The sequence below is a fragment of the Ictidomys tridecemlineatus genome, chromosome 11, assembly GCF_052094955.1.
Source record: "Ictidomys tridecemlineatus isolate mIctTri1 chromosome 11, mIctTri1.hap1, whole genome shotgun sequence".
Taxonomy (NCBI): Eukaryota; Metazoa; Chordata; class Mammalia; order Rodentia; family Sciuridae; genus Ictidomys; species Ictidomys tridecemlineatus.
Window position 1 is genome coordinate 31,728,468 of NC_135487.1, and position 21,502 is coordinate 31,749,969.

The 21,502-nt window shown below is 47.8% G+C and overlaps 1 protein-coding gene across 15 annotated transcripts in view; it reads left to right on the forward strand.

Annotated features, from left to right (window-relative positions):
• The window catches only part of Ptprf (protein tyrosine phosphatase receptor type F), an 83,635-nt gene extending 72,142 nt beyond the window's left edge, over nucleotides 1–11,493 (forward strand). For 10 of the 15 annotated variants that reach the window (XM_078026097.1, XM_078026106.1, XM_078026100.1 and 7 more), the window contains 13 exons: nucleotides 1,050–1,082; nucleotides 1,898–1,995; nucleotides 5,185–5,308; nucleotides 5,475–5,650; nucleotides 6,740–6,859; nucleotides 7,113–7,267; nucleotides 7,347–7,632; nucleotides 7,723–7,901; nucleotides 8,137–8,263; nucleotides 8,491–8,616; nucleotides 8,856–9,010; nucleotides 9,109–9,244; nucleotides 9,739–11,493. In XM_078026097.1, the coding sequence (XP_077882223.1) occupies nucleotides 1,050–1,082; nucleotides 1,898–1,995; nucleotides 5,185–5,308; nucleotides 5,475–5,650; nucleotides 6,740–6,859; nucleotides 7,113–7,267; nucleotides 7,347–7,632; nucleotides 7,723–7,901; nucleotides 8,137–8,263; nucleotides 8,491–8,616; nucleotides 8,856–9,010; nucleotides 9,109–9,244; nucleotides 9,739–9,807 (1,784 nt within the window). In that variant the 3' untranslated portion in view covers nucleotides 9,808–11,493. The remainder of the gene's footprint in view (nucleotides 1–1,049; nucleotides 1,083–1,897; nucleotides 1,996–5,184; nucleotides 5,309–5,474; nucleotides 5,651–6,739; nucleotides 6,860–7,112; nucleotides 7,268–7,346; nucleotides 7,633–7,722; nucleotides 7,902–8,136; nucleotides 8,264–8,490; nucleotides 8,617–8,855; nucleotides 9,011–9,108; nucleotides 9,245–9,738) is intronic. The other 5 variants (XM_078026101.1, XM_078026103.1, XM_078026104.1 and 2 more) reach the window with 1 other exon arrangement.
• The last annotated feature ends 10,009 nt before the right edge of the window (nucleotides 11,494–21,502 follow it).

Below are 21,502 nucleotides of genomic sequence, written 5' to 3' on the forward strand. Positions count from 1 at the left end.
GGAAGCACTAAAGGTTTTTAACAGGGTCAGAATTGTGCTGTAGAAATAGCACTGTGACTGCTATGTGAGAAGGGATTGATTAAAGGGGGAGAAAGTGGAGCAGAGAGACTAGGCTGCTGAGTGGGTAGAAGGCATCAGTGGGGATGGAGGGAAGGGACGGACTCAGGAAGAATGAAGGAGATGAGGGCAGCAGGACTCGGGCTTGAGTGCACATGGGGGATATAAGGATGGCTCTGTGACTGCAGGTAGCAGTGGGCCTGCAGGGTTTGGACCTCTGCTCTAGCCTCAGGGCTGAAACTACCAGTGTGGCAAGTGCTGAGGAGCATGCAGCAGCCAAAGCCCCCAAACAGAAGGCTCTTCCCGGGAGCAGGCAGGAAGGAGAGGGAGCCAGGGAGGGAGAGTGGCACAGTGTCAAGGAGGATGGTTGAAGAGTAATCAGGAGGAGGGTGGGGGTGACATGAAGAGCAGGTATCTCTCAAGTGCCACAGAGAACTGTGCATGGCAGGAAGGGACTAAGCAATTTATTTAGCAGAGTGGGAGACTCAAGGGAGGACCAGTGCCTTGGCAGGAGTGTGGCAACCCAGCACTGGGGCAGAAATGTTTCCACAGATTGAGGAGAAGTGGGGGGGGGGTTGCAGAGAAACTCTTCAGAGGCCACTGCACGTGAAGGAGACATGGGCAGGCACTCGAGAAGACACACTCCTGTTGAGATACACCCTCTACCCCAAAGGCCAAATTTTGATACCTGAAGGAATACGGTTGGTTTGAACTTAATAGTTGGTCATAAAAAGAACCCTGAAAGGCCACCAACCCATGGGGTTTGTGAACACTCACATCTAGAGGTGGGACATCTGTCTGCGTTACTGGGAGACCAGAGGCCTGTGGTGGGTTTTATCCCATGGCCCCCTGCTCCTCACTGCTCTGACCTTCCTGCCCCACCCACACTGTGTCTGAGCTCATAGCCATGTGACCAGAACAGGTTAACAGGTTAACGGGCTCTCTTCTCTCGCCCCATTGTGTTTTTTTCTTTTGGTTTGTTTTCTCTGCAGGTTCCAGTGCCCCCAGTTGCCCGAATATTTCAAGTTAGTTTCCAAAGTTCCCACGCTCCGGGAAACTTTGGCTTTGGTGTCGTTTCCATTTCTCTACTTTTCTCACCCCATCACCTCCTACCTTCCTTGTTCATTTCTCTCCTTTCCTCTCTTCTCTCCCCTCCTGGGCGTCTCCTCATCTCTTTCCTTCGCCCCCTTCCTCTCTTCCCACCTCGTGACCTCCACTTCTCTTTTCTGCCTTCTTTCTCAGTCTGATAGCTCTCAGGGTGCCTCTCCCTCCTGTATCCTTGTCTCTCTCTCTCCATCTTCCTCCTCATCTCAGTTTCTCTCTGTGTATTCCTTCTGGGTCTCTCTGCCATTGTCTGTACTTCACGAACACTCCATCCACACACTCTGTGTCTGGGACAACAGTGTCACCCAGTCTCTTGTAGTGACCGGCGCCAGTGAGGGGCAGGAGGGCAGTCCCCAGGCAGGTGTGGTGGGAACCCAGCTTCCACCTATCAGCTGCCGCCAACCTGGGCTTCTAATATGAGCCCAGGAGGGAGGAAGCCTCCCGTTCCTCTTGAGCAGACCTGCCAGGCAGAGCCCTGGTGCCCCCACTCAGCACAGTGTCACCTGACATGCTTCCACGTGTTCACAGCATATGTACTTCCCCCTCTGTCCTCTCCACCCTCTGGCCACTGTGTGCTCCTCCATCCCTGTTGCCGCATGTGCTGCCGTCTCCATGCCACCAGTGCCAAGTGCTCCATGGTCCCAGTGTTCACGTGTGCACATACATGCATCAGGGCTGTCTCCACCATCCTGCTCGAGCCTCATGTTAACTGCCTGTGTGTGCCCTGCCTCCCCAGGTATGCGAGACCACCCACCCATACCCATCACCGATCTGGCAGACAACATTGAACGCCTCAAAGCCAATGATGGCCTCAAGTTCTCCCAGGAGTATGAGGTGAGACATAACCCTGACCCATGTGGCTGGGCGGGGGCCTACCCCATAACAGCTCCTATGTTGTCCCAGGTCAAAGCAGTGGTTAGGGTTCCAGGTTTTCCTGGTATACAGAGAGGAATGACAGCTGGGGAACTGGCCTCCTCAGGTGCTGAGTCTAGCCAAGGCCCTGCCCAGACCTTCTGGTGGTCACCTAGGAGATGCTTTAGAAGTATGCTGGGTGCTCACACACGTACCCTGATGCTAACAGAGGCAGACACGGGGTACAGACCCAGATCAGTAACAAGAGCCACAATAGCTAGCTTTTGTCAAGAGCTTACTGCAGCCAACATTGGCTGAGCACCAAGCATCATCATCTCACTCCCCGCATAACCTTCTGAGGTGGTACTATATTACTGTCCCCTCAGGTGAAGAAGTGGGCCTCAGAGAGGGAAAGTGACTTGCCCACAGTGAAACAGCTGATGAGTAGTGGAGCTGGGATTCCAACTCAGGCCTACCTGACAGCCTATGCCTGCACTGCATGACCATTCTACCCACACACTTGATGCCTGGGACAGCAGAGTGCTGAGCCTCCCATGGTGACTGCACCCATGAGGGTTAAGAGAGCTGTCCCCAGGCAGGTGTGGTGGAAGCCCAGCTTTTATCCCGTCAGCTGTCACCCACCTGTGCTCACATGTGCACTCGCAGTGCACAGCTCGCAGATGAAGAGCCAGGGGCTCAGGCCCTGCTCTTCAGATCCTCCTTGTGCTCACCTCACTCTGGCCTGTTGGTGGCTCAGATTTCAGGGTCTGAGGGCTTCTACCTGACTCACAGCTGGTGGCAGGAGATGACTCTGAATGTTTCTAGGCCGTCCAGCTTGGGAGGGACTTTGTTAAAGAAGGCAATAATAAAGGAGAGGCCCATCTCCTGTAGTAAGTATGGAGAGGTCTTTTCTGCCTTGTCCATCACTCTTTCCCAGCACCTGACATGGACCTCAAAACACTATTGACAGATAAGTGATGGGTGAGTTGGTTCAGCCTAACCTGAGAGTTTGCTCCCCTTTCAGTCAGATGTTCACCCTCAGGTATGTTTGGGGAAGTGTCCCAGGGTACCAAGGTTGCATTTCTAAGGGCCATGAGGCTGGACAGATTTCCAGAGTGTTAAGCCAGGTTTCCAAAGAGAAAATCAAGCTTGGCAGGCAGACATATGAACACTCCTTCTTCAAAGGAACCATGCTGCCTCTATGGTAGGGCACCCACTGCGGCCTGCTTTCTAGGTGGCCTCACTGCAAGTAACAAGCTCATAATTTGGGCTTGTCTGCTCATTATCTGTCTGTCTGACCAAAAGTGGTCTTCCACCTGGACTCATCTATGCCATGTCCCATCCCTGCCCTTCTTCTGTTGAGGATGGGCCTCACTATGTAAGCTCACAAGACCTCTGATCACAGCAATCCCCCTGCCACCTACTACCTGTTCTGTCCTCTGAGTTATCCTGTAAAACCTTCTTCTACCCAGAAGTCCACTCTGGCCACTCAAGGCTGCTTAGGGCTCTCCCTCAGCCAGGATCCCAGAGCTCTCTCATCCTTAACATTCTGTTAGTCTTTTATCACATTTGCAAGCACTAAAGTGTATGCCACTCCCTGTGCTGGGTGCTGGGGATATGGAGACAAATGCTCTTAGGACCCAATCAGTTGGGAAACACGCAGGCAAGTAATTAGCATTGAATGTGTGACCAAATCCATATGTCCTTGTATTAAATATGACCAACATGCACAGAGAAGGGAGGTTGAAAGCACTGAGGCAGTCCAAGGGTCGGGCTGTGCTTGGAGGTCTCTTGGAGCACTGGCACTGTCTCCTGGAGTGTGTCAAGGCTGGGACCAAAATATGAAAGATGCTGCATGCAATGCAGAGTACTATGGAATGTATTCATCTGTAAAATGAGGCTTATGACAGAACCCATCTCATATAGAATTAGATGAGAAAATACGGAGTACTCACAACAGTGCCAGGCACACCAGAAGCTCCCATTGACAGTTAGCTATTACCATTACTACCGAGGCAATGGAGAGCATGGAGCCTTTTAAGCAGGAAATTGATATTCAGATCTGCATTTTTGAAATGTCTGAAGGGTCATTAAGAGTGGGTCAGGGGCTGGGGATGTGGCTCAAGCGGTAGCGCGCCCGTCGCATGTGCACGGCCCAGGTTCGATCCTCAGCACCACATACAAAGATGTTGTGTCTGCCGAAAAACTAAGAAATAAAATATTAAAATTCTCTCTCTCTCTCTCCTCTCTCTCTCTCTCTCACACTCTCTCTTTAAAAAAAAAAAAAGAGTGGGTCAGAATGGAGGAAGAGGGAGGGTGATGGCAACAGGTTGGAGAGCTGAGGAGGGGAGGAGCACCAGAATGCTGGTCAATAGGAGGGGCTGTGAGGAGGTTTTGAGGTGGACTTGGCAGGTGCTGGCCTGGGCTTCTGGGATATGGATGATAGTGCCATCCACTAAGGTGGAGTCCCAGCAGCAGAGCAGATTTGGCAGGGAAGCTAATGAATGTGGCTTTGAATTAAGACTGAAGGGCCAATGAGTTCCTTGTCCAGGAGGCTGCCAGGTACTCAGGAAAGAGCTCCTGGGCTGCAGCCAGGGTCTTGAACAGCTCCAGCATACAAGTGCAAGAATCCTGCCAGCAGTGGGGGTCATTCAGGAAAGGGGACAGAGTGAGGAGAGGGCCTGGGAGAATCCCTGGAGGAAGCTGTATCCAACCTGCAGATGGGCAAGCCCTGGGGAGCAGATGGAGAAGAAACAGCTGAAGAGGCAGAAGAGAGCTAGGCAAGGTGGTGCACAGTGTCCAGGGCACTCAATAGTTTTCAGTCTGGCCAAGGGTGCTGCTATTGCTTCCATCTGTCTGTGCCCATTTCATTCATAGAATGCACAGTCCTCTCCCCTGGCCACCCCAGTGTACTCTACCAAACAAGGAGATCTGGTGCCATGGTTAAAGGACTCCTCGGTGCATCACTTTCCTGATTAGGAGATTTGGCAACTCCGTGGCTCTGTGGCTAGGGGTGCTGCTCAGCTTTACCGGCAGCATTGGTAGAGGGCCAGTGCAGCTTTCAAAGTGAAGACAGGATGTAAGCACAGCTTGGAAGGCAGGGTCTCCTAGCAGGGGGTAAGTGTCCCTCTGCTCACCCCTCACTCCACCTGCTTTTTCTGTCCCCCGCAGTCTATTGACCCTGGACAGCAGTTCACATGGGAGAATTCCAACCTGGAGGTGAACAAGCCCAAAAACCGCTACGCAAATGTCATTGCCTACGACCACTCTCGAGTCATCCTTACCTCCATCGATGGTGAGCCAAGGGCAGAGCCTCCTCCCACCCCTTGTTCACCTCCCCCTTGCTATCTGGGCTGACTCATGCTACGGAGGCCATCCCTGAGTCTCGATTGCACTGAGGCATGGTACTCTTGTCTAGGGGCACTTAGTAAATGCTCTGCCATATCCCCTTCCTTCTGTAGGTGTACCAGGGAGTGACTACATCAATGCCAATTACATCGATGGCTATCGCAAGCAGAACGCCTACATTGCCACACAGGGCCCACTACCTGAGACCATGGGTGATTTCTGGCGGATGGTGTGGGAACAGCGTACGGCCACTGTGGTCATGATGACGCGGCTGGAAGAGAAGTCCCGGGTGAGACTGAAGGGCCCTGCTAGGAGGTGGACAGGAAATAACTCAGCCAACAGGTGACATCGGACACCTTATTCTGTCCCTGTGGGTAGACGTTCCTCAAGGGATTCAAGCACTGTTGCTTTCCTGGAGTACTGTCATGTTCCCTAGGTATTGGGGTGTTCCTGGGATGTAGCATGTTCCCCAGATGCTAGTGGGTTCCTAGGATATTAATGTGTTTCACCAAATGCTGTCATTTACTGGAATGCTAATATGTTCCCCAGTTGCTGGCTTGTTCCCAGGGTGTTCACATGTTCCCCAGATGCTGGAGTGTTCCCGGGGCATTAACACATCTCCTCAGTTAATTAGTGGAAGGAGCTGCTGTTATCTGCTTTTGCACTGCAAACCATTGACTGGAACATAAAATTTACAGAGCTTGAAAATGGGGCATAAACGTTATGGGTAAATTTGGCAGAAAATGTGCCTGGTGCGATCTGGTCTTGAATAAATAATTTTCAATTATGGCCTTCATTCCACCAGTGAGGGCAAGGGTAGTGACATAGTGTGACGAGGCTTGATGAGGGAGAGAGGAAATGATTTGTGTGTATGTGTGTGCACACGCGTGTCTCTGTGTGGGATGGCGGGACACCAGGAATTGAACCCAGGGGCACTTTATCATTATATCCTCAACCTTTAAAAAAATTTTTTTAATATTTTTTTAGTTGTAGATGGACACAATACCTTTATTTTATTTGTTTATTTATATATGGTGCCAGGGATCAAACTCAGTGCCTGACACATGCTAGGCAAGCGCTCCACCACTGAGCCACAATTCCGGCCGTTAATTTATTTTTATTTTTTTATTTTAAGACGGGTTGTTACTAAGTTGCTAAGGCTGTTCTCAAACTTGCAATCCTTCTACCTCAGCCTCCTCCCAGGTCACTGGGATATGCCACTGTGCCCAGCAGGACAGTGGATTTGAGAGTTCAGGGCTGGAGGATCTTTTAACCAATAGGCTGGGCCTTCCTCTCTGCTTCTGCCTGCCTGGGCCTTTGTGTACTCTCTGACATCATCACCTGTGCCCTGCTCCCTGCTTTGTATTTCCCTCTGCAGGTGAAGTGTGATCAGTACTGGCCAGCTCGTGGCACTGAGACTTACGGCCTCATTCAGGTGACACTGCTGGACACTGTGGAGCTGGCCACATATACTATGCGCACCTTTGCTCTCCACAAGGTATGACTCTGCCATGGTACTTGACCATATAAGGACAGAGGCCTGAGTATGGTGGGTTAGAGTTGGGGACCAGTATAGGTATCAGAGGGTCAAGGACTGGGGTGGGGGTTGTGGGGGGTGATACAAGAACTTCCTCAACTTCTTCAGGGCGCCTTGTATGGTTTCTGAATCTATCCAAGAGTGGTGAGTCTGGCCCTGGGTGTGTGTCAGGCAGACTCCTAGTCACCACATCTCTCCTGACTTTGCTCCCCAGAGTGGCTCTAGTGAGAAGCGTGAGCTGCGTCAGTTCCAGTTCATGGCCTGGCCAGACCATGGGGTTCCCGAGTACCCAACTCCCATCCTAGCCTTCCTGAGACGGGTCAAAGCCTGCAACCCGCTAGATGCAGGGCCTATGGTGGTACACTGCAGGTGAGAGGGTATGATGCCACCAGAGGGAGTGGGGTGGGAGGCAGGGACCTCCAACCCAAGCTGAGCCCATGTCCTGCAGTGCTGGTGTGGGCCGTACTGGCTGCTTCATCGTTATCGATGCCATGCTGGAACGAATGAAGCATGAAAAGACAGTTGACATCTATGGCCATGTGACATGCATGAGATCGCAGAGAAACTATATGGTGCAGACAGAGGACCAGTATGTGTTCATCCATGAGGCGCTGTTGGAGGCTGCCACATGTGGACACACAGAGGTGCCTGCCCGCAACCTCTACGCCCATATCCAGAAGCTGGGCCAAGTGCCTCCAGGGGAGAGTGTGACTGCCATGGAGCTCGAATTCAAGGTAGGGCTCCAGTGGGCCTGAACTGGGTTATGCAGAACCCCCGTGGCTCCCCAAGGATGCCATACCTGACCAGACCCTTCCTGTCAATAGTTGCTGGCCAGCTCCAAGGCCCACACATCTCGCTTCATCAGTGCCAACCTGCCCTGCAACAAGTTCAAGAACCGCCTGGTGAACATCATGCCCTATGAACTGACCCGGGTGTGTCTGCAGCCCATCCGTGGTGTGGAAGGCTCTGACTATATCAATGCCAGTTTCCTGGATGGCTATAGGTCAGCAGGCTTGTCCCTGCAACACCATGCACTTTAGTGCCCAGGCCTGAGCCTGGCTGGTGGGGATGAGGGGAAACATGGTAGGGCCAATCCAGAAGACCAGAGTGGGTCGAGTAAAGCAGGGAGGGCTTCCTAGAGGAGGGGTGCTCTGTGCAGGGCCCCAAGGGACCAGGCAATCTCAGGGGAGACTGGGGGCAGCAGCACCTCCAGCATGTTCAGTATTATGTCCACCCAGACAGCAGAAGGCCTACATAGCTACACAGGGGCCTCTGGCAGAGAGCACCGAGGACTTCTGGCGCATGCTATGGGAGCACAATTCCACCATCATCGTCATGCTGACCAAACTTCGGGAGATGGGCAGGGTGAGCCCACCCCTTCCCCTAAGGACCCAGCCACCCTTGGGAGAGACACCCCTTTTGTTACTTTCTATGTAACAAGGAGATTTTCATACCCCAGCCTCCATCAGCATTAGCCTCAGACCCCACCTTCTCACCACCTGAGGCATCCTGTCCTACAGTCCTCTGAAACCTGGTGCTCCCTTCCTCCTTCCTCCCCACCTGATCATGGGGGCTGGGCCCTGTGTCCACAGGAGAAGTGCCACCAGTACTGGCCAGCAGAGCGTTCTGCTCGCTACCAGTACTTTGTTGTCGACCCGATGGCTGAGTACAACATGCCCCAGTACATCCTGCGTGAGTTCAAAGTCACAGATGCTCGGGTGAGTATTGGTTAGAGACTTTTGTTCACACAAAAGGACCACACTGCCCTCACAGTACCTTAACTACAGGAATCAAAAGAGAGTGTAGGTTTGGGAGTGTGCGCCTATCTTCCTGGGTGGCTTCATGGGTAATGACTTCAAGGGTGCATGCCTGTGTTATTGTACTCCCCCAACCTGGCCCAGAAGGACTGTAGCCTACGACACAAACTTAAACCCTGTACCTTGCCCACCTCTCCCAGGATGGGCAGTCGAGGACAATCCGGCAGTTCCAGTTCACAGACTGGCCAGAGCAGGGTGTTCCCAAGACAGGAGAGGGCTTCATAGACTTCATCGGGCAAGTGCACAAGACCAAGGAGCAGTTTGGGCAGGATGGTCCCATCACAGTACACTGCAGGTGGGGCTGTCCCCATCAGGGCTGGGGGTGGGCCTGAAAGCCTGGCATACCACTGCCAGAGGTGAGCAGAATTTCTGACCTGGCTCTTCTCTGAGTAGTGCTGGTGTGGGCCGCACGGGAGTATTCATCACTCTGAGTATTGTCCTGGAACGCATGCGCTACGAGGGTGTGGTTGACATGTTCCAGACTGTGAAGACCCTGCGCACACAGCGTCCTGCAATGGTGCAGACAGAGGTATGTAGACCAAAGTGCAGGGCTAAAGTCTCCCTGTCAGCCCTCCCTGCAACCCTAGGCTGTGGCTGCAGTTGGACATACACGGGCACAAGGGTTGGTTCGTGCTACAGATGTGTACCAATGCCTGTTCTGATTAAGGTGCAGGGGAGAAATGAGTGAGATGTGTTCCTTTATTCAGTAGCTCTGAACTCGTAGTGTGTCTCTGGTTAGGGTTGGACACGGCACGGTATAGAAGCAGATAAACATGATTGGAGTGGCAGGTAAAACAGGTAGATACAGGGGCCTGGGAGAGGGAAGGGAGAGAGAACAGCCTTGAGAGGCTCTTTTAGGCCCCTGGATAGTGCCTAGGGCAACTCTCAGGGTACAGCGCCTGCTCTTGGCCAGAAGACACTGATTCCCTAGGCCATGGGCTGCAGCATGAGTGCCCTCTCAACAGTGTGGTTTGGGATATCCGTTGGCACTGCCTACACTGACCAGTCGCTCTGTCCTGGCAGGACCAGTACCAGCTGTGCTACCGTGCGGCCCTGGAGTACCTCGGCAGCTTTGACCACTATGCAACGTAACTACTGCTCCCCTCTCCTCCGCTGCCCCCACTAGGGGGCTATGGAGGGGACCCAGCTCCTCTGAGCCATACCGACCATCGTCCAGCCCTCCTGCACGGATGCTGTTGCCGGCAAAGCACAGTCCACTGGGATCACAGCGTTTAAGGAACATTGCCACACCAATTAGAGTCCAGAACACCCCTGGGCTAGTGGGCGGACCGGCAGGCAGGCTCTCTGTCCACCAGGCCCAACTGGAGCCTGCTTCAAGCTCTCTGTTCAGTTCCGCGTTTCTCATGCTTCTCATGGGGTGGGGATCGGGGCAAAGCCTCCTTTTTATACATTAGGTGGGGTAGACTGAGGGATCCTAGCCTCTTCCCTCTGATTTTTCCTTTTGCAAATCCTTAACTGCAGAATGGGCCATTTTGGGGTTTGGGGCTCATTTTTTTTCCTTTTTGAGTTCACTTTGGACCCTTTTTATTTTTTTTGGTCTTATACTGCTGAAGGACAGAACTTGCCTTGCCTTCCTCATGTGGAGCTGGACCACTAGCCTGAGCAAGGCTTGACTATGGACCCAGGAGTGGCACAGTTCAGGCTGCTCCTCCAGCCCTTCAGAGGAGATCCTGTTCCAGCCAAATGCAGGGAAACACAGTTTTGCTTTTTTGCTTTTTGTTTTTTGTTTTCTGGGGTTTTTTTTCCTTTTTTTTTTTTCTTTTCTTCTAGGTTTTGTTTTGTTTTTCTTTTAAGAGTCTTTTTTAGGCCCCACAGACAGTGGTGGGCAGGGAGGCGATAGGAAACACATCCCCAGTCGTCTGTTCCAGTGTGTGTTTAACATTCACAGCCCACAACCACAGACGTGTCTGAGGGAGCCTAGCAAGGCATTCCTCATCACCATCGTGTTTGCAAAGGTTAAAAAGAAACAAACAAAAAACCATTTTAAAAAAAAAAAAAGGAAGAAGAAGAAATGAAAGAGAAAACCAGAGAGTCTGGCCTCTGCTTCAAACCCCCAAGAGGGAAGTGACTCTGTGCATCTGAGGCTACCCAGGGGCTCGCAGAGCCTTGCTGTTGTCCCCAACATTGCAGTAGGGCTGGCATTTGTAGGCTGTGGAGTCTGGCCACATGGCCAAGCAAATGGCACAGGTCAGGGTCTGTGTCACGCCCCACACACCTCAGGGCCCAGCGGGGGCGTGGCTGGCCCTTCAGGTCCAGGCCAGTGGGCCTGGTAGCACATATCTGTCCTCAGCAGGGGCCAGATGATTTTCCTCCCTGGTTTGCAGCTGTTTTCAAAGCCCCTGAGAATTGCTCTTTTCCACTCCTTCAAGATGCCCTCATAAACCAATGTGGCAAGACTACTGGACTTCTATCAATGGTACTATAATCAAACTTATTATCTCAGCTTGCTGAGGGGCAGGGAGAGGGCCTCTTCCTCTGGGCAGCACTATCTAGATAGGTAAGTGGGGGCGGGGAAGGGTGCATAGCTGTTTTAGCCAAGGGACATGATGCCGAGGTCCCCAGGTCTAGCTAGGCTAAGTCAAGATCAACAATCCAGGGTTGGTAATGTTGGATGAAACATTCATTTTTACCTTGTGGATGCTAGTGCTGTAGAGTTCACTGTTGTACACAGTCTGTTTTCTATTTGTTAAGAAAAACTACAGCATCATTGCATAATTCTTGATGGTAATAAATTTGAATAATCAGATTTCTTACAAATGGGGCTTCCTGTTTCACCTCTTTTGGGATCCAAAGAATCTGGACTCTAAGTCAGTAGCATGGGTTCTGGAGATTGCCTGCTCTTGAGAGGACAGTGAGGCTATCCTGAGTATTTGTGACAGGGCTGGCTCCTGTCATGGCTGTCTCTTCAGCCCTGAAAATGGAGCCACCAAGAGTCAGGCCTGAACCACCCTGGGAAGCACCCTGGAATTGGGAGTACACTCTTCACCTCTCTTCCTCTTGGAATGCTATAGGTTGTCATATTGGGGATACTGGGCTTCCCCTGCTAGAAGCCATATTCCCCTTCTACAATCACCTCCTTCCTTTCTTTCTCCCCTAAAGGGCGGGATGGCCCTATGGCATAAAAACCTGTGACCATGCTGGGTGTGGTGGCACATGCCTATAATCCCAGCAGCTGGGGAGGCTGAGGCAGAAGGGTTGCAAGCTTGAGGCCAATATCAGCAACTTGGCAAGACCCTGTCTCAAAATTTAAAAAAATAAAAAGGACTACAATGTAGCTCAATGTTAAAGCACCCCTGGATTCAATCCCCAATACAATAATAACAACCACTTTCATGGGTAAACTGGTTAATGAGGACTCTTCTAATTTTTGCAGTGTGGATACTGGATGCCAAAAACTAGGTGATGTGGCCCCTAAATACACAGCAACATCTACTGATTGAGCCCTATGGCCTCCCCACTGGTGATCAGACAAGTCCTTCTTGGCTATAAAATTATGGAACTTCTAGGGATTTAGGGATAGAAACCCAGAACAAGTGAGGAAGAGAAATTCCTAAGTCAGCAGTAACACTTAAAAGAGAACATCGTGACGTAGTCCATTGGCCTGTCGCAGAGATGCCGTGAGTATACTAAAGCAGTACCTGACCCAGGGCAAGGCTTCCTGGAGAAAGTGACATTAGCTGGATTCAGGCGGCTTCATAGGGTGAGTAGTGCTTAGATTTAAACGATCAGTAAAACATCCCCAACAGAGGACATAACCTGTGCAAAGGCTCAGAAGCATGGAAGAAATCAAAACCAAACTCAGGAAGTACAATGTGACTGAGGTAGAGACACTGGCCTAGAAAGTGAGCTGGGTGGAGTCGAGGGGTCCTCTAAGGGGACTGCTTTGACTTAAAGGGATGCAGGTCCCCCAGACAAGTGAAGTACCTCTCTAACATCCTAAGTTCATGGTGGCCCTCGCCACATTCTGGTATTGGTAACTGTCTCCTGGGGCCTGTGAGTGATGGAGACTTGACACCAGGTCCCTTCTTGGTATCCGTAGCACCTAGTTCAGTGCGTGGCATATTTCTATTCATTCAAGGAAAAGACACCATTATTACATGATTCATTAAATTTGATACAAAAAAGTGTGAAAACTTTAGGTTTGGTTCAATGATAGAGTGCTTTGCCCAGCATGCATGAAGCCTTGGGTTCAATCCCCAGCACTCCCCCAACACCACCAAAAAAAAAAAAAAAAGACATTAAACATCTTCAGGTAAAGGATAAACATGAAATTTTCACATCAGTATTCAGAACACCCCAGGCAGGCTCTGGGCTAAGTGCTTTATGGACTGATTGCTAACCCAAGGGTAGAATAGACTCCTCTTTCCCTTTCACAGGTGAGGCAACAGGCTCAAGTGGAGTTACTGTCAAGAGACCACAGGCAGAGGAACACCAGAGTTGGGACCATTACCCACTGATACCTGCTCCAGAGATCCTTTTCCATCACCCAGTGTCAGCCCTCCTTCCCCTGCCCTCTTAGACCGTCCCTATCTCCAGACCACTCCCCTCACCAGGGCCCCCCATCAGAGTTGGGCATCCCAGCCAGTCAGCTTTCCTATCAGACATCTCTTCCTTACCTTTACATTCAACTCAGGTCAAACTCTGTCATTTGGCCTCCACTTGGCACCTCTTCAACTGTCAATATTTCTATTCTTTCTGTCTCAAGCCACCCTCTTACCTGGACTGCTGTCATGTCACCTCCCTGGTCTGCCTGCCCACAGTCCTGCCAGGCCAAACCAATCTCAACATAGCAGCTATGGCAATACTTCTCTCAGGGCAGTCATGACCAAGACAATGTCCTGAGGAAAAGAAAATATTTTAATAGAAAGGAAAAATTTGTTTCATCAACTCATTCAACAAATAATAGCTAATGAGCATTTGCCATGTGGCAGTCACCCTCTGGGTACTTGAAACAAATAACATCGGTGAACTGAACAGACTGCTGTCCTTGGGGCATGCATAGTCTAAAATTAGGAAACATGATACATAGGAAAAATGGCAAATAGGGATGGGGATATAGCTCAGTTGGTAGAGTGCTTGCTTCGCATTCACAAGGCCCTGAGTTCAATCACCAGCACCACCAAAAAGAAAGGGGAAAAAATATTTATATATATGTATTTATAGTTTGTTAAATGATGATAAGTGCCATGGTATTGGGGAGTGGGGCAGGGTACAATAAGAAGGACCAGGCACGTGGGGTAGTAAGGGGAAGCCTCATTGGAAAGATGGGATTTGAGGGGCTGGGGCTATAGCTCAGTGGCAGAGTGCCTAGCATGCATGAGGCACTAGGTTCGATCCTCAGCACCACATAAAAATAAACAAAATAAAGGCATTCTGGACTGCTGTCATGTCACCTCCCTGGTCTGCCTGCCCACAGCCCTGCCCAGGCCAACCCATTCTCAACGTAGCAGCTGTGGCAATACTCCTCTCAGGGCAGTCATGACCAAGACAATGTCCTGAGGAGAAGAAAATATTTTAATAGAAAGGAAAATTTTGTTTCATCAACTCATTCAACAAATAATATCTAGTGAGCATTAATATTACAACTACAAAAAAAATTTTTTTAAAGATGTGCAAGCACATCTATAATCCCAGCAGCTCAGAAGGCTGAGGCAGGAGGATGATGAGTTCAAAGCTAGCCTTAGTAACACACACACACACACACATCCAGACAGAAAGGTCAACTAAAGCAAAGGCACTGGGCAGGAATGTGCCTGATAAGGCTGGTGTGGCTGTGACACTGAGCATAGAAGTCCAGGTGTGAGAGGCCAGATTTTATTAGCTTGAAGGCAAAGCTGAGAGGAATAACTGATGGATTGGATGAGAAAAAGGAATCAAGGTTGACCCCACAGTTTAGACCTGAGCAGCTAGAAGGATAAAGTCAGCATTGATTGGTGGGGAGGCTTTACATATGGGTTAGAAAGCTACTCAGTGGTTCCAACCAGAATTTGGTGGAGTTGGTATCACTTTTCCTTTGGTACTAGGGATTGAACCCAGGGATGCTTTACCACTGTGCCATATCCCCAGTCCTTTTTATTTTTTTATTTTGAGACAGGGTCTCAGTAAGTTGCTTAGGGCCTTGCAAAATTGCTGAGGCTGGCCTTGATCTTGCAATCCTCCTGCCTCAACCTCCCAAGTCACTGGGATTATAGGTATGCCCAGCAGGACCAGGTATTACTCTTAGTCTGCCTAACTCTAAGGTTCTCTGCCTAGTGAAAGAGTTTTAAGGACAGGTTTTTTTGTTTTGTTTTCTGAATTCTCTGAAAATAGTTAATTTTACTTTAATTTCAAATTAATCAAATTTTTATAATCATACCATTAATATTAACTGTTTTTAAAGCAAGAAATACTTGAATAGAATAAGGGGATAAGTGTTAAAGTCTCCATTCTCTTCCTACCCCCCAACTTCCTGGTGAGAAAAACTATTCACCATTTAGTCCATGCCTTTATGAGCCTTTTCTATGAATATGCAAACATGCACATAACCTTTACATCACTAGAATCATTGTTCATATCTTTCTGCAAATAGCCTTTTCATTTAAATATACCATGACAAGCTGGGGATATAGCTCAATGGTAGAGCACTGGCCTAGCATGCACAAGGTCCTAGATTTGATCCTGACTACAAAAAGAGGGCTGGGGATGTGGCTCAAGCGGTAGTACGCTCGCCTGGCATGCGTGCGGCCCGGGTTCAATCCTCAGCTCCACATACCAACAAAGATGTTGTGTCTGCCGAGAAATAAAAAATAAATATTAAAATTCTCTCTCTCTCACTCTCTCACTCTCTCTCTAAAAAAAAAAAGAAAAGAAAGAAAACGCTTTAAATATTCTGTGAGAAGCCCATTGCAGTGGCAGTGTGGCATATCTGTAACCCCAGCTACTTGGGAGGGTGAGTTAGGAAGATTGTTAACTTTGAGGCCATTCTGGGCAATTTAATGAGAATCTGTCTCAAAATAATAATAAGTTCTGAGGATGGAGCTCAGTGGTAGAGTACCCCTGCATTCAATCCCTAGTACCAAAATAAATAAATAAATAAATACATAAAATAAACAATAAAAAACTAATAAACAAATTTAAAAATCACATATGACGTTATTATATGTACAGAGTATACTCCTAGGCCGTGGAGTCTTTCACTCATCTGCATCTTCAGTCTAAGCCAGAACTGCTAATTTAACTTCTTTGGCTTTGTTTTATTACCTGATACAGCTAGTCTTCATCATTATCTTTTTTTTTTTTTTTGGGGGGGGGGTTCAGTGGTTCCAGGGATTGGATTTAGGGGCCCTCAGCCACTGAGCCACATCTCCAGCCTATTTTTTGTATTTTATTTAGAGACAGGGTCTCTCAGAGTTGCTTAGTGCCTCGCTTTTGCTGAGGCCAACTTTGAACTCACAAGCCTCCTGCCTCAACCTCCCAAGCCACTGGGATAACAGACATGCGCCACTGCACCTGGCTCCCTTCCCTCAATTTTTTTTATTTTTTATTTATTGTTTAGTTTTCGGCGGACACAACATCTTTGTTGGTATGTGGTGCTGAGGATCAAACCCGGGCCGCACGCATGCCAGGCGAGCGCGCTGCTGCTTGAGCCACATCCCCAGCCCCCTTCCCTCAATTTTGATTGCAGTTTTCTTTTGGGGGGATTTGGTTTGTTTGTTTTTGGTGGTGCTGGTATTCAAACTCAGACAAACACTCTACACCCCCAGCTCCTTGATTGCAGATTCTTACTGTATCTCAAAAAAGTTGAGTAACATATCTGAAGAATATGTGTTGAAATAAAAGAAGAGCCTTTTGGAGTCTAAAAATGTTTAAATTTTGTGGTCAAAAGTAAACTGCACTTGCCAAGAATGGTGTTACACACCTGTAATCCCAGCAGCTCAGGAGGCAGAGGCAGGAAGATTACAAATTCCAGGCCAGTCTGGGATGGAGAGACCCTATCTCAAAATAACAAGGGCTGAGAATGTGACTTAGTAGTAGACCACGTGCCTGGCAGGCAAAGGCATTGGGTTCAATCCCCAGTTCTGCAAAACGAAAAAAAAAAAATTAAAGGCAAAAGTTATATATCAGCATTGGTGTAGGGAATTAGGTATTCATATATTACTAGTGGGAAGAAGCAAAACTGATTCTATCTTTTTTGGAAGAAAATTTGCAATTTTTTTTTATGTATGTGAGGGTACTGATCACTGAGCCATATCTCCAGCCCTACATTGTATTTTATTTAGAGACAGGGTCTCACTGAGTTGCTTAGCAACTCGCCATTGCTGAGGCTGGCTTCAAACTCCCAATTCTCCTGTCTCAGCCTTCCAGCTGGGATTACTGGTGTGTGGGCTGAAAATTTGCAATTCTATCAAAAGCCTTAAGATAGCAGGGCTTGGTGGCAAACACCTGTAATTCCTGTGGCTTGGAAGGCCAAGGCAGGAGGCCTGGGAGTTCAAAGCCAGCCTTAGCCAAAGCAAGACACTAAGCAACTCAGTGAGACCTTGTCTTTAAATAAAATTTAAAATAATAATAATAATAATAAGGCTGGGGATATGGTTGAGTGGTCAAATGCCCCTGAGATCAATCCCCAGTACTTACCCACCCCACAAAAAAGCCTTAGAATATGTTTTTATTATTGACCCAGCAATACACTTTAGGAATTTACATGAGGGAAACAGTTGGACAAATATTTTAAAAATCTATTAGCAAAAATTCACTGCAGTGTCATTCATAATACTGAAAAACTAACAACCTAAATTAGACCTATCCAAACATTTAGTGTCTGTGTTCTTAGGGAGCTCTAAAGTGCAGAATCTCAAACCCCAATCCAGACTTGCCGAAACAGACTTGCAGTCTATGCTTTCTTTCTTTTTTTTTTTTTAAAGAGAGAGAGAGAGAATGAATTTTAATATTTATTTTTTTAGTTTTCGGCGGACACAACATCTTTGTTTGTATGTGGTGCTGAGGATTGAACCCGGGCCGCACGCATGCCAGGCGAGCATGCTACTGCTTGAGCCACATCCCCAGCCCCAATCTATGCTTTCTTGTATGAGCTTTAAAATTAGAGGAGCACTGGCAGGGACATACACCAAAAGGTTACAAGTGATTTTTCCAGGTGGTGATGTTGCCTATTTTAACCATAGTTTTTAGTTCTTTTGTCTCTGAAATATACTTTTTTCATAAATAGTTATCAGAGGTAGGAAACACCTCATTCCACAGATGCGCTTCTTAGTCTCTCTACCAGAACATCCTTCCTGGAACACCTCATCCAAGTCCTTTAGGGGTCCCTTCTTAGCCCTTTCCTCCCCCACCTTCCACCAGTCTCACATCCAGCTGTGTTGTTGATCCAGTAACCATAGCACTGTGCTGAAATTATTCTTGCTTCTTCAGCTGTTCAAGTAGGAATATGGGAAAAATACCAAGAAAATCATCCAGGTTGCAGTGGAGAAATGAAATGCAAATTGACATCATAATTATGGTGTGGTTCCTCTTCTGCCTTCTCCACCGGACTGTGATCTTTTTTTTTTTTTTTGGTAGAGGGAGTAACAAGGATTAAACCCAAGGACACTCGACCACTGAGCCACACATCCCCAGCCCTATTTTGTGTTTTTGAACTCATGATCCTCCTGCCTCAGCTGCTGGGATTACAAGCATGCACTAACACGCTTGACCCAAAGCAGGGACTCAGAAGTAAAATCTGACCATCATAAGCAGTTAAGGATGGGGCTCGGTCTCAAAATCTCCACTGCCTGCTCCTCAGTGGTCTTTCCTTTTGCTCCTAGCCAGCTTCCAGAAGGACTTCCCATCCCGCAACCACTTGAACTAAGAAGAGAGGGACTTGCATCACCACACCAATTCTACTTCTTCATGATAAGCTGCTTTTTTTTTCTTGGGGGGGGGGGTTCTCCCAGTCCCCCACACAATGAGTAGGAATGGCTTAAATGATTTAACAAGTCACAGCATGTTTTTGTTTTTAAAGAGAGAGAGAGAGCATTTTTTAATATTTATTTTTTAGTTTTCGGCAGACACAACATCTTTTTTTATATGTGGTGCTGAGGATCGAACCCGGGCTGCACGCATGCCAGGCGAGCACGCTACCGCTTGAGCCATATCTCCAGCCCAAGTCACAGCATGTTTAAAACAAACAAATAAAAAGATAATGAGTCATTCATTCAGGACCTGAACTGTACTTTAAACTGAGGTACTCCTCAGTCTTCCACAAAGACCTTCTGTCCCAGACCTTTCTTCAGACTTTGCCCTCTCTGGCCTCCTCTCTCTGGCACATTTTCAGGGCCTTCTCTGCAGTTCCTCCCACCCCATTTGAGCTTCTATGAAGTCCTAAAGATTTACAATCAACAAACGCATGGTATGTACCTATTACTGCTCTAATACACTAGCATTAATAAGTATATACTACCTTACAGCATTACTAAGCACTTAAATGCAACAAGAATTGTATGTGCATTGTTAAAATTCAATTCCCCTACAAACCCTGTACAGTAGCTTGTATTATTATCTCCTTTTATAGATGAAGACTAAGGTTCAGGGCTGGGGATGTGGCTCAAGCGGTAGCACGCTCACCTGGCATGCATGCGGCCCGGGTTCGATCCTCAGCACCACATACAAAACAAAGTTGTGTCCGCCGATAACTAAAAAATAAATATTAAAATTCTCTCTCTCAAAAAAAAATTCTCTTTCTCTCTCTCTCTCTCTCTCTCTCTCTCTCTCTCTCTCTCTCTCTCTCTCTCATCTCTCCTTAAAAAAAAAAAAAAAAAGACTAAGGTTCAGAGAGGCCAACCAACTCACTGTAAGAAGTGACACAGCTAGGAAGAGAACAACCTAGATTTAAATTTAGATTTGTATGACTCCAGAGCCTAACTGCTTAACTACTACATAAACTGCAACCCATCAAGCTTTATTGTTTATTACTTTCACAGATAATATTTCAGAAATGTTTACTGAGGACTTATCATGAATCAAGCATTGTACAAGGTGCTGGATTCAATGGTGAAACAACGAAGTCCCTACTCATAGAGTGCTTAATCTGGTGGGAAAAGACACTTGGTCCAGGAAATCTTAAACACATATGTAATTACAATTCCCACAGAGACTTTACAGGAAAACTGCAGAATGCGATGAGAACAGCACAGGACTGCCTGCAGGACCCAGATTAGGATGGGGAGTCAGAGAGGCTTCAGTGAGAAAGTGGCTTAACTGGTGTAAAGGTCCTGAGGCAGGAGAAAGCATAGCTTTTTCAAGAACTGTTTTAGAAAAACAGAACAAGGACTGCGTATATAGTTCTGTGGGAGAGCACTTGCCTAGGATAGATCCCTGGCACCTCCCAAAAAGGAAGAAAGAAAACAGAATGAATCAACATGGCTTCAGCCAGAGAGCAAAGGAAGAATGGAGCAGGAGCGGGTGGAGATTGGGCAGGAGCCAAATCACTAAAGGCCTTAGAGGCTAAGACAAGGGACTTGGAATTCCTGGTGAAGGCACAGGAAGCTTTTTAAGTGTTTTCAATGGAGCAGGGAATTCATCCGATTAGTCTTTCAGAGAGAGAGCTCTGGCAGCAACTTTGAGAACTGACTGGGAAAGGCCAGAGCAGACAGCAGCGGGGGATCCTGTTAGAGGAATGTTGTTAAGGGTCCAGGTGGGAGGTGATGGTGGCTTAGAGTGGAACAGTGGTGACGGTGGAGGTAAAATAAGGCTTCAGGACATAGTTCTGAAAGTGAAACTGATAAAATTGGATGTGTTGCCTCAAGGGGCAGTGGTGCATGCCTATAATCCCAGCAGCTCAGGAGGCTGAGACAGGAGGATCAAGAGTTCAAAGCCAGCCTCAGCAAAAGTAAGGCGCTAAGCAACTTAGTGAGATGCTGTCTCTAAATAAAATACAAAATACGGCTGCGGATGTGGCTCAGTGCTCTAGTGCCCCTGAGTTCAATCTCCAGTAGGTAACAAAAAGAAAAAGAAAAGAAAGAAAGAAGGGGGGCTGGGCTTGTGGCTCAGCGGTAGAGCGCTCACCTAACATGTGCAAGGCACTGGGTTCGATCCTCAGCACCACATAAAAAATAAAATAAAGGTATTGTGTCTGACTACAACTAAAAAAAAATTAAAATAAGTAAATAAATTAATTTTTTAAGAAAAGATTGGATGTAGGCTGCAAGGGAAAAGAATCCAGAAAGACTGGGTGGTTGGATGGACTCTGGTGATTTTACTGAGAATGGGGAACACTGAGGTGGATGAGATTGGGGAAGAACCAAGGAGTTTGTTTTTTTGGAATTTGAGGTATCTGTAATTGTTCAAGTGGAGAGAGAGAATTGTCTCTGTATTTCCAGGGCCAGTGTAAAATAGGTGCTTATTAAAAGTCTTTAAATAAAAATGCATGAATGGGTAGAATTTGAATCCAATGTTAAATAATGGATAAGAGTTGGCCTTGAGAGGAAGATATTTTAGAGATAAAAAAAATAAACAATACAGATAGAACAGCTGGTGGAAGCAAAGGATAAAGGAATGAATATGATGTAGCAATAGTCCTTAGGGCACCTTGTTGTTTCTGCTCACCAAGGCTTTTTGAGCTCTTGGCTGTAATGTTGAGTCATCCTCTGCGAAGCAGGGAGAATACATCAGAGCTAGAAGTGAAATGATATTTTGTTAATGCTTGGAATTCAGAGAATTTGTGGGTATGTGTATGCTTGCCTCTAAGTATTTTTATATTTGCACTTATATTTCATCTTGTCTGAATTGTCTTAAT